The 13,236-nt window shown below is 44.3% G+C and overlaps 1 protein-coding gene across 2 annotated transcripts in view; it reads left to right on the forward strand.

Moving 5' to 3' along the window:
* SCD1 (stomatal cytokinesis defective / SCD1 protein (SCD1)) overlaps positions 1–13,236 on the forward strand; it is a 194,191-nt gene that overhangs the window by 71,147 nt on the left and 109,808 nt on the right. For both annotated transcript variants that reach the window (XM_086799538.1, XM_086799539.1), the window contains one exon: positions 10,374–10,569. In XM_086799538.1, the coding sequence (XP_086655664.1) occupies positions 10,374–10,569 (196 nt within the window). The remainder of the gene's footprint in view (positions 1–10,373; positions 10,570–13,236) is intronic.

Below are 13,236 nucleotides of genomic sequence, written 5' to 3' on the forward strand. Positions count from 1 at the left end.
AGCCCACTACATTGGAGGTCCAAACCCACCAGCCTAGCAATCTAGCTCCGACAACGGATTGGCTATAGGCTTTGTAGCAGATGTAGTAGCAGTTCCAATGACAACTTCAAGAGTCCATGGCCACGTTAACAACAATAACAACAACAACTGCAAGCTAGTAAAACAAAGAAATTGAAAGTTAAACCCCTTGAGTCCTATGGAGGACAAGCAGTAAGGGCACAATTGAACAATTGCTTCACAAACTTTGCTTGTATTTTGACTTGATGGTCCTCCTATGCCAAGAAGATTACATTTATCGCAACCTTACTTAAGGATACTGCCTCATTTTGGTGGCAAAATGGCGACATGTTGGAGAAATGGTTATGACGTGGGAAAAATTTGAGTGGGTCATTCGTAAGCAATTCATTTCTGCCAATGTGGATTTTCAATCCCGAACTCGTTTACACCACTTGGACCAAACTGGTTCTTTGGCTTCTTATATCTCGCAGCTCCATGATCTGATACCGGAGATTGATTCTTTGTCTGCAGCTGACGAGCTTCATGCCTTCATTGAAGGTTTAAACCCCACACTTCATACCGATGTGCAAAAGTACAACCTTGTCAACCTTGCTACCGCCATTCATTACACTGAGCGTGTTGCGGATCTGAATACGAATTCTCAAACATCGATCTTTCAATGCGTTATGTCCCGTGAAGGTTATGAACAATTCTCATCAAGCAGCTTTCAATTCTGACCGACTTCCACTAGCAACATTTGCAGCAACCTCGCCAATAAGACAAGTTGTCTTTTAATCATTCGGAGCGTCAACAGTTCTTTCAACCACATGCATATGATCGTGGACGGGACCCTAGACGTGACCAATCTTGCACTCCTTGTCCTACAATAGCTTCGTCTTCTTGTGAACAACAAAAGACGGGAGTGTACACAATTTGTAATGGCAACCATAGATGGTTTTAATGGCCTAAACGACCCAATGCTCCTCAAAACCGTGGTGTGGAACTTTCAACTTCAAAAGATTGCTTCGATAAAGGAAAACATGCAGTAGCTCATGCACTTCATGTTAGTCCTAACCTTGACACATCTATGGCAAACTTTATTGAGTCACTTGATGACAACATTGAGGATTCTTCCAACATGACTTCAGAAGAACAGCAAGATGATATTGGAAAGTCCTTGGATTCTTTATCTCAAGATGATGCGTCACCACACCTTGACCTCTCACGACATGAGATCAACTAGATCCTCCGGTTGGTTCTACTCGGCCTACACATACATGAGACTTGGGTGTCGTCATTAGAAATAGGGACAAAACGTGAGTTTAAGGAACATTTTTTTTTGACTCACCAGGTATGGATTCTTTGAGATTCTGAGGTACATGCAGATCCAAATGTTAGTTGCTATGCACATTGCGATTGGTCTGAGCTAATAGTATCCTCCCACTTCCTCTAAGTAGAGTCTGGGAGATCTAAGAACATCCCACGAGAGGAGTGGATATGCACTATAGGGGAGCTAGAGGACGAGGCTCACTATATGTTAAGATGCTTAGTGTATTATGAGATAGGGGGGAGATTTCAGTCCCTCTTCCGGGAGTGTTTCGGGCCGTTGGCATGGGTGATGCAATATGAGGACCGGAGATGTATTGGGATTTACTTCGTAGAACTCAGATGACATAGTGACATAGTATTGAGAGGACATGCTAAGAGACAATGCTAGCTCATACAAGAGGTTGCCCAGAGATCCATCATTGATTTCTTTACGGCATGAGCATCCACATCAGCCACCCGTGCGGACGCTGCCGCATCGACATCAGCTCATACGAGCCATACACATGGGCCATATTCGCATCCAAGAGGAGTCGTGAGTGGGCAGGCCTAATCCATCCTACTTGCTAGGTGCTCGCAACCCAAAGCACCAAGGATCTCCACCACACAGAGATAGTTCCATGAGATTCTCCAACGACATAACATGCCCTCACCATAGCTACATGTCCCATTAGGAGGCTTATACAGTCATGTTTCAGTTTTCAGTTTTCAGTTTTCACGTCCATTTTTTAGTTTTTCCATGGCACTGGATACCCATGGTATCGTTGTAATATTCATGGACTCATAGACCCTTCGGGTCTTTCGTAGACATTAATAGATCTCTCTCTCTCTCTCTCTCTCTCTCTCTCCCTCTAGATGACAGAGGACACCCCATACAGGTACTCCGATTTGTCTCATAGGCCGAGTTTGGTCTTTTGGAAGACGTTAATAAAATCTTTCTTTCTTTCTTTCTTTCTCTCTCCCCATGCAAATAACCTTTTTGGTCTCATAGGTCATTTTGGCCTTTTGAAGACATTAATATATCATTTCATTTCATTTCTAGAGCTCATCTCTCTTTTCTTCTCTCTCTCTCTCTCTCTCTCTCTCTCTCTCTCTCTCTCTCTAGATGCCTCGGATTATACTTGCTAGAGCTTCGTAGACATAGAGAGGGTCTCTTGAGAGGGAGGGGATCAGAGAGGGAGAGACACCTACAGAGGCAGATTACAGACTTCTTTCGACCAGAGATGCCTCGGATTATACTTGCTGGAGCTTCGTAGACATAGAGAGGGTCTCTTGAGAGGGAGGGGATCAGAGAGGGAGAGACACCTACAGAGGCAGATTACAGACTTCTTTCGACCAGAGATTGAGCAGTCAGGCCAGCAGGCATTGTAGCTAGCCCCAGAGTATAGCTGCACTAGAGGTACACTGATTGATCGGGCTATAGAGCTGGGGCGGTCCAGGCGCCCCAAGATGAGAGGCCCATCTCGACAACGGCGGAGACTACAACAGAGGATCAGGACCATACTAGCACGGCATGGGAGACGTCCAGTCAGAGTACTCACCATGGAGGACATTGAGGATATCCGCCATTGACCGATGAGAGACATCTTTGGATAGTGATGTGTATGATGCTTACCTTTGTTGCTGGAGTTTTCCTCCCAGATGTTATTAATTAGGAGCTCCTAGTACCGTACTTTTCCTCATAGTTGTTTTAGTTTCAGTTAGTTGTTTAGTTGTTTTTAGCTTTTCTTACACAGACATTGTATCAGATCCACCAATTGTTGTAACCTTTTTGGTCTCATAGGTCATTTTGGCCTTCTGAAGACATTAATATATCATTTCATTTCATTTCATTTCTAGTATCATCTCGGAGTCTTACAGTTCTGTTCTTATAACTGTAGGACCATCAGTTTATTGTACTTTTTAGTCTCATTTAGTTGTTCTCTTTGATGAGACACCAACTTCAGATGTAGTCTCAGTTTTGGTCTCATAGACCACTATGGCCTCTTAGAGACGTTAATATATCATTTCATTTCATCTCTCTCTCTCTCTCTCTCTCAGCCCCATGCTTTACATGGCTTACAAATCACCCGCCCTCTTCACTGACGTGGAGCTACTTGAAGCCCGAGATGCTTACTTGCTCAAAGCATTGCCGAAGGATCACCATGGGAAGTTCCTTGAGGAGCTCATAAGCTACAATGACCAAAGGGGAGGAGCCGCATTTGCATCTACTACCTGTTGGAAGAGGGAATCTCTTGTGAAGCTCCTCTTTTGGTGGGAGACATTTGGGTATGCGCTCTCAAGCCTCCAAAAGGTGGCTTTGAGAATCCTAGCTCAGGATTGCTCTTTGGGTGCATGTGAGAGAAATTGGAGTTCCTACTCACTTGTACACACGAAGTTACGCAATAGCTTGAGCACGCAACAGTTAGAGCGGCTAGTGTATTGCCGCGCTAACTTGCGCATGGTGTGCGCAATGCAAAAGATGGAATGGGCGAGGTAGGTATAAGTTACAACTTATAAGTTATAAGTTATAAGCATTCAAACTTCAAACTTCAGTGTTTATTGAAATTTGAAACTAAATTCTAATACATTGCTTGTCACTTGATCAATGTACAATGTAGGTGAATGTGGATGCATTCAAGCTCATAGGGGGCACTCTTGAGAGTGTTAACAAAGTGCAAGATGAGGAGAATGAGAGGATCTATGGAAAGATCTATCGAGAGCTCGAGTTGTTTGATCGACGACCTATTCGCACTCATTGTGGGCGTGGAGGTAGTGGCAGAGGAGTGCAAGTAGGAAGCTGTGGATGCACGATCCCTGGTGCTTCCAGGGACGCAGGGTATACCTATGTGCGGTGTGGTTCGGGTAGCTCCACACTCGCTCTTCCAGATGAGGATGCTCCCTTTGGCTTCTCACATGAGCTTAGAGAGCCTGAGTTTGATGATGAGGGCAACCTTCTTAGCGATGGCGACTTTGGCGAGACCATTGATGTGTCCTCTTCTCATGAGGATGATTTCAGCGAGAGCTCTGATAGTGATGCCTTTGTCTAGTCTCTCCTTGGGCCTTGGCTCTCTTTTTGTACTCGCCCCTAGCGCGCATGATCGCATCGCACCTCTATGCTTTATGTAATGAAATTTTGGTTTGAAACAACTTCTCTAGACTCTACCCTTCCAAATTGAAAATGTCTACGTTTGTAGGTGTTCTTTAATAAAAAAACCGTATTTTATCGTACGGTATCCCAAATTTTCATATCGTATCGAAAATTCCCGTACGGTATCGCACCGTATGGTATTGTATTTTCGTACCATGACAACTATGGTCTAGAGGATCATCGCATTGATTTGATTCTTGGGAGCTCACCTCCAAATGAGCCCCCTTATAGGGTGAGTGCAAGCCAAGAAGAAGAAATCATGTCATAAGTCAATGATCTTCTTGAGAAGGGTTTGGTACAACCCAACTCGTCACCTTATTGCTCACCCGTTTTGTTGGTACAAAAGAAAGATGGCTCAAGTAGAATGTGCATTGACTACAGGGCCTTGAATAAGAGAAACATCAAGAATCCATTTCCAATACCGTGAGTTGATGATATCTTGGATAAACTCCAAGGGGCATTTGTTTTCAGCCGCATTGATTTGAAAAGTGGCTACCACCAAGAGTAGGTTCTCGAGATGTACATAAGACAGCCTTCAGGACTACATTTGGATTGTATGAGTATTTAGTGATGCCTTTTGGTCTTACCAATGCTCCTGCTACTTTTAATCGCATGATGGATCGTATTTTCAGAAATCACAGAATGTTTACAGGAGTTTTCTTTGATGATGTCGAAATCCGAGGAGGAACACAAGCACTTTGGCTATTATTTTTGAAGAGCTCCGCAAGCATAAACTTTATATCAATCCCAAATAGAGTGAATTTTCTTTGTGTGCATGGCTTATTTTTTATTTACGTGTATTGTTTTGTTTGTTGGGGTTGAGGAGAGCTTACCTGTACACTACCACACACACAGCTTGAACCACACACGTGAGAGAGAGCTAGTTGCTGGAAAGTACTCTTATGATAATGATGAGTACAAAAGTACCATGAGTACAAGATATAGCCTAGCGCAAAGTGTCCAACACACATAAGTGTGTTCACAGGGGAAAAAAGTGCCCGTGACTAAGCTGTGTTCACACCTGAACTAACCGGTAGTGGTTGTGACCAACAAACCCCCCTCAAGTGAATGGTGTGAACGGAGCCAGGGTGTAGCAGACTACCCTAGTAGAGGCTGTAAGCTCAAAGCTTTGCGGAAAGGTTCAAACTTTTCCCTCAAAAGAGGCTTTGTAAACCCATCTGCTATATTGGCAGGTGTAGACACATAAGCCAAGTCAATCACTCCTGCATGGAGCCTTTCCCTGACATAATGATAGTGAACCTCAATATGCTTTGTGCGGACATGAAATACTGGGTTTCGTGAAATTGCCAAAGCACTCTGGCTGTCAGTGTAAATGGTGGTAGGGGACTGTTGTCCAACACCAAGATCGGCTAAAAGGCGTCGTAGCCAAATACATTCCACAGTATCTGTAAAGGTTACTCTGTATTCGGCTTCACAACTAGAAGTGGCCATTGTAGGCTGCTTCTTACTGTACCCGTAATGGCAAAAATGCTTGCAAATATCTCTGGTAGCCCTGCAAATAGTGTTAATTTTTGGAAAATCCCCAAATTTTTAGTGCAATTATGCACCAAATCTGAGAAAATCAATGCCAATGTATGCCAATGTCTTAATTTCAGGCTCAATGATGAAAAGTCGCAAAATTAATGCTGTTAATTTGTGAAATTTTCAGCAATTTCTGCAATATTTGACAGAGATTAGAAATAATAGCAAAACAATTTTACTGATTAGTGATGGCACTAGTTTCGAGAAGAAGATGCTGATGTCGATGCAGATTTGTACGGACTACAGCAGGTACCATGGGGTGTTGGAGATCTGGAGATGTTGCAGTCGGGCAATAGAGTGGTGAAGAGGCGGCGTGAGAAGGCGGTGCAGGGGCGGCGAACAGCAGACAGGCGGCGCCGGGCAGATGAAAGGCGGCGCAGGGGTGGCGAACTGCACGGTAGAGACGGCGCAGGGGCGGCGGCAACAGACAGGTGGCGCCGGGCAGATGAAAGGCGGCGTAGGGATGTAGAGGGGGACGAAAGGCGAAAGGGTGGCGGCAAATCTGAGCGGATGTAGGGCTGTACAAAACCCTAATGCAGGCAGTAGACAATACCAATGTTGAAGAAACCCTAACCCTAATGTTCTGATAGAGCAGGTGGGTGAAAGCCTAACCCTAAATGGCTCTGATACCAATGTTGGGGTTTAGGAGAGCTTGCATGTACACCACCACACACACAGAGCTTGAACCACACGTGTGTGAGAGAGCTAGTTACTGGAAAGTACTCTTATGATAATGATGAGTACAAAAGTACTATGAGTACAAGATATAGCCTAGGGCAAAGTGCCCAACACACATAAGTGTGTTCACATGGGAAAAAACCTATGTCCAGCCACAGGGAAAAAGTGCCCGTGAGTAAGCTGTGTTCACTTCTGAACTAGCTAGGAGTGGTCATGACCAACATTGTTTGCCTGAACAATGCTTGTATTTTATTGCATGAGTAGCTCATGGATCTGGGGACGCATGGATTGCACCCATGGGTTAGTATGTTGCATAACCTGTCTTCCATTAACTTGTATTGATGGATTTGTATAGGAATAATTGACAGTTTGAAGGCAGCCCACTCTTATGCGGGTTTTCTAACTCTATGCATGCATACATGCATGCATGCATGACAGTCTAGCTAAGTATTGTTGATAAACCTCTTCTCCATGATGAGAAACCTACATGGATGTGACATGCATAGTCAGAAACCCTCATGCATGTGACATGCATAGTTAGAAACCCCCATACATGTGACATTCATAGTCAAAAACCCCCATACATGCGATATGCATGGCCAGAGATCCTCATGCATGCGACATGCATGGCTAGAAACCCCCATGCATGCAACATGCAAGCTTTTTCAGCTACATGCATGCATCATGCAATGCTTTATCTTTTCATGCACCTAAAAGTGTGCCATGCAAGTTTATTTTACTTTAAAGTAAATCATGCAAGCTCACTTTTCTCCGAAAAAAGTCATGCAAGGTAGTTAACTCAAAAGAAAAAGAGAAAGTAAACTTTTCCTCCTCTTTTAGCTACACGAGTTGCTACTTTGCTACTAGCCATTCTCTGATCCAAAAGTCTTGCACAAACCTCTCCCTACCACATCTTCTTATGAGCAATCAGCTCCACTCCTTCTCTTCTTGGAGGCGCCTCCTTCTAGGCTCAATAGAACTCTATAAATTCAGATTTCCGGCCTCATTCAAGAGTACTTCTTGGCCTTTGTTTATTGCTCTATCTAATACGCTTATTCTAGAGTATTTTTCCAACCATACCATAGTGTTTTTATTTTCCCAAAACACTTAGAAGCTGGCTGAATTTTGATTTTCAAAATTGAAAGTCACCATTCAAACTAGAAGAAGAAGAAGAAGAAGAAGACTATTCCCAAGATTGAAGCTGTGGAAGAATCATCTACAAGTTCTATGCGGGAGAACCCTTGGGAAGTGCTGGGCATTCTCCTAAGGCTGATTTTCAGCCATTAGGTGGTTGATTTTATTGAAGTTAAGCTACATTTGAAGAAACCGGGATTGCTGGGCAATCTTGGTGAAGGGTGCTGGGCACCATATTGCTAACTTGTAGCTGGGCTACTTGTAGGCAAGTATAGTGTTTGTAAGTTGTTTTCATATTCAATCATTTTGGAAGAAACGGTGGTGTATGGCTGGGCCAATCCACCCGTTTTATGTACTTGTAAAATTCTTACTCCCTTAAGGCAATACATATCCTTCAAAAGGGAGCGGGGACTAGCCCATCTTCTGGTCCCTAGTGCAGTATCATTTCTTTTCAGTACTTCCATATTGTAAAATCAATTGTTATGGCTATGTATGTGGGATAATGGTAGTGATCAAAGGATGATAAATCTTGTGATTTCAGTATTAAATTCTGTATAGCTACGCTCCCGTTTGTGACAACATCGTCCTCCTCTCACACTCAGCCGCGGGGCTTTAGAGACAGTTGGATGCCTTATAGGACTTTTGCACTCAGCAGGAAATCTCTATTAACCTTGGTAAAACCAAGGTAATGGTCTTCAATACCTCTTGTCCCTTCACATACAGATTGAGCTTCAGATATAGAGTGGAGCCTGTGGAGATTGTATCATCCTATGTCTACCTTGGTGTCACTTTGAGTGGCCCACGCTTCACCATGCTTCCCATAGCATATGCAAGAGTGACACGTGGATATGCAGCCTTGAGCTTACTTGAGCGGCAGTGCTTCCAGGCACATTTCCAGAAGCGTAGTACGAATGGCTAGCTTTTTGATAGCCTCGTTACACGAGCCTTGATGTATCGAGCAGCCTTCTGGAGCATTGGCAGTGAGTTGAGAGGCTCCGGGTCATGATGTTCTCCTGTGTGATCCATAGCAAACCATCAGCCCCACACCAGATTATCCACGCAGAGTTTGCTGCAGCCCCAATGGTAGTGGATGCACTCTTTCAGACAGTCACATACCTCCATCGCATCAATCACATGGATCCCCACTTGTACCCGAGGCTTGCCGTGGAGTCCTCAAGACAGCTAGTTCTTGAGGGCCACTCTGGAGTATTATATGCACTAGTTTCCACTTGGTTCTCAGTATATGGGCTCCGCATGGACCGCCTATCCCCTTAGTACAATTTGGACTCCCCTTTTATCTATCTCTCTCACGAGAATGCCAAGCGGGTTATCCGGTTATATCTTTTTAGCCTCTACACCCATTGCACATGGATCACACCTCCGGGGCTCCCCACGAAGATGCACTTCTATAGAGATCACTTCCACACACTCACTGAGGATGGATTCATCTAGCAACCGGGCTACTTGAGTGTTCACATGTCCCATGCTATGCGGATTGTTATTGGCCAGATACAGGTTTCATCCCACCGCCTCAGAGTGGAGACAGATAAAGCTGGGCACATCTTCAGAGTCCGGAAGCTCTTACAGAGACCGAGAGAGGAGAGGATCTGCTGATTATGCCACATAGAGGTTGAGACGGAGGAGCATTACATATGCCGCTGCCCAGTATACTATGAGATCTGCGAGAGGTTTCACTATCTATTTCGTGAGGGATTTGGTCCACTCTCCAGGATCATTGACTTTTAGGACCAGCGTTGCCTAGGCCTCTTCTTGCTTGAGCTCCGCAGACACAGGGACAATTTCTTGAGAGAGCTTCAGCCCGAGCCACCCCACCCCCTTCCCTCGCTAGCCTCATCAGTTTGCAGATCCAAGACATGCTCTACCGCCGTAGAGCTACCTTTCCACGTGACAGTTGAGGGGGGACCTCTCGGTCATACTCATTAGCCCCATGCTTGATATTTTGGAGAGTGGTATACCATCTACTTGGAGCTGATGCTGCTCTCATGTTTCTATGTTCTTAGTATTCCATGATGAGTTTTCATGGACAGTTTTGTATCACCCCAAAGAGTTAGCTATGTTTATGTTTTGTTTCTATTTTATTTTCCATTCCATGATGAGATATGCCATGGAGATTATTGTATCACTCTGGTCTCGTAGGCCCGTTGGGTCTTTAGTAGACGCTTAATATTTTTTTCTTTCTCTCTCCATTCTTTTTTTTTTTTTGGGGGTGATGATTATTAAAAAAGGCTAGATTCTTTTCAAAATAAATCTGCGCTTGCAAGTGCTAGAAACATGTGCACCAAGCTGTACTTGGCTACATGTATGTGCTGATTCTACAGCTTCTACTGATATTATAGTTGGATTGTCAGTGATTGATGGTGGCTGTGCCATAGAGGCATCTTTAACAATAGGATAAAAAGCAGTCTACGGCCTTGTTCCTTTGTTTTGTTATGGTTTACAATGTTCTTTTCAACCCACTTTAACACAAGCAGGTAACTTAGTTAGATCAAATCTAGATGCCTGAGTATAAGAAAGCTCATCAATCAGTATACATGAGCTTTTGCAGATGGAGCAGTTCTTAACCTCTCAGGGTTTTCTTGAGTTTTTGGAAAGAGGCTATGGATCTTCAAGGACAGGGCAGAATCTTATGGATAAGTTGCAACATGCAATGTCGAAAGGGGAAAATCCTTCAGTTGTACTTCCTGGTCCTGCAGCGGAACCTGAGATACTGACCATTTCCGACTATTCTAGTCAAGAAATAGGTTGGTGGTACAAATGATTGAATTCGTCTAGTGTGCTCAATGTGTTGTGTATGTGTTCAATTCAGTGTCCTTGGATACCTTTTTTGATATTTTTTAAAAGCTTCTGACATTCTTTTGCTAGATTGAGCTACCACCTTGCACATGTATTTGCACGATACGTCCGAAAGTGGAGTAGCTGATGTGAATAGCTCTGATGATGTTGACGACATCTACTCTGACTTACTATTTAAGCTACAGGCTTGATGAGAAGAACACGTTGATGACATAAAGCACTTCTTGCTGCTCATTACTTTTTATTGGAACTTCTTGCTTTGCTTCATTGTTAACAGTCTGCATCAGCAGTCCATTCAGGATTTTCTTTCCTTTGTACTCCTAGACGATAATAATCTTTAAAAAATAGAAGATTTCTTCAAAGCATTTCTTTTAGATGCTCTCTAAAAAGCATATGAACTGCCCCCTCAATCCAAATTCTCAGTAGACAAGCACTTAATGAATTGAACTCGTATAAAAAGAATCTAGGGTCCTACACCCCAACATTTGGCCACCCAAGATCATGGACTGCAAGGGGAGAAAGAATTGAATCCAGTACCTTTGCTGTAACATCGTTGAGCTCTATCCGCTAGACAAGGTCCAGCGGATCTCCTGAGCCTGCCTGTGCAACTGTCTGCTTGTTTGCTGGCTTCACGTTCCAGTGCTCACCAGCTTTGTTGACTGTCTAGCAACCATTTGTTGGTTCCTTAACCAACAGGATCAAGCTCTTCTCCTCCGCACAATTCAGAATGGTAGCCAATATTGCATCAACTTCTTGAAGATACTCCTCAGAGCCTAACCTTCCGGTGTATGCCATTAGATCATAGCATCCTCCTGAAGAAAACCTGCATGGTTCTGTGTGGGAATGGGTCCAAACACAATGCAGAGATAATGTGGAAGCATGCAGCAAATACAAGGGGAACTCTACTGGAAAAAAATACAGCAAAAACTTCAAGATAAAACTTGCAAATTTACGAATTAATCTCTGAAAGGAAATAAGTTCTGAAACCTCTGCTAATCTGTTGCAAAACTACACACCAAATCTGCTTCCCTCCTTCACTTGTCTGGGATTTTGGCCTTTCAATGTAATACATTCCTAGCATGGGCATGAGTTGATGCTCTATGGGCCAAGGGACTCTGGAGTGTTACATAATTTAGCAGTTGGCTATTGAGAGAGTTAGATAATTATCCCATACGAAAATGGATAAAAATAGATCCCAGTCCTATATGAGCAAGGGGTGGGCTCATAACTCAATGTGTCGAGCCAACCTTGTGTGGGTCTGTATCTAGACTATCCCTTGAGGGCTTCCGAGCTTGCAGGCTGGTATCATGCATGTGCATGCATGGTGGTGGTCTATTTGGGAGGTGGTCTTGAGATTTGTAGGCCTTCTGCTATGGTGGTGCACACATCTCTATTCCAAGCCCAGGGGGTAGTTTGGAGTAGGTGAGCGTATGGTTGGGAGGTGAGTGCTGCCTACTGTTTTTCTTGTGTGATCTATATGTATGCGTGTGTGTGTGCTTTGGATGGGGGGGGACAACATCGTGAGATGTTACAATAAATACGAGAGCTCTGCTTGCATCTGAAACTGAGCTATGAAGTTCTCGTGATGAAAGCCAGCTCTGTGTCTTGCGTAGGAGAATGTGAGAATGGCCTCTTGTTCTTGTGATCTTGTGAAGGAGAAGCCGTGCATATATGCTATGACGAAAAAGGTGTAGTGGAGAGAAAGCTTGCTGCCCTAAACTGGGAGGAGGAATGTTTTTTTATGTTTTTCCCACCCCACCCTAAGCTCGGGGGCTTGTGAATGGGCTACTAGAGAACACCATTTGCTTAATGGGGTACTCATGGGCATGTTAGGTGGTGCCGGAAAGGTCTTCATGCACCAGAACGCGTAGCACGTTCAAAAAAATTCACCCCTTTGTTTTTGGTGAGCACACTAATGAGATGGATGCTCTTTTCCCTTTTGCTTCAATGCATGTACCTTGCTACTGATAGGGGCTGTGTGGCCATTGCACTGCCTTCTTATCGCTTTCTTATGGAGTGCTCAGCTGAGCTCTGCCGAGTGTTGGCATAAACAGGCTGTAGTCTTGTAGACAACATCGTTGGGTGATGATTGTTGTGGGGTGATGCAGTGCCATTGGTTGTTTGTGCATATATCATCCATCACTGTTGCTGCCTGGTGGCGGTGCTTTGAGCTGCTGAAACTGTTGTGATTGAGCCATCGCTCATGTTTATGGTCTTTGGGCCACCGCCTTGCTCATTGATGTCCACTAGGCTTTCTGGCTGGTTTCGTTGATGGAGGACCACTAGATGGGAGCTTTCTATCGCCCCTTGTGGACAGCCGCTATGAAGTTTTGTTTGAGCAGGCGGTTGGTGAATTATAGGCAATTGGGCACTTTTGGGTGGTGTCAAGACGAACAACTGGCAAGTCGTGTGGGGGCGAACAAAAGGTGGCCTTGCAAACAACTAAGGGAGTGATCTTGCATTGGGTGGACAAGTATGGTTTTCCCGCCGGCGGGAGGTGGGTGGGGCGGGGGGTCATATTTGAATAGGTATGGTCTCTGGATGAGCAGTCGAGTCACCCTTATGCTCTTGCGTCTTTTACTGCAAATTATACTTCAAAATAACACCAATCAAGT

The sequence above is a fragment of the Cibotium barometz genome, chromosome 6 (genome assembly GCF_041138505.1).
Source record: "Cibotium barometz isolate CiBa-2024 chromosome 6, ASM4113850v1, whole genome shotgun sequence".
In the NCBI taxonomy this organism is placed as follows: domain Eukaryota; kingdom Viridiplantae; phylum Streptophyta; class Polypodiopsida; order Cyatheales; family Cibotiaceae; genus Cibotium; species Cibotium barometz.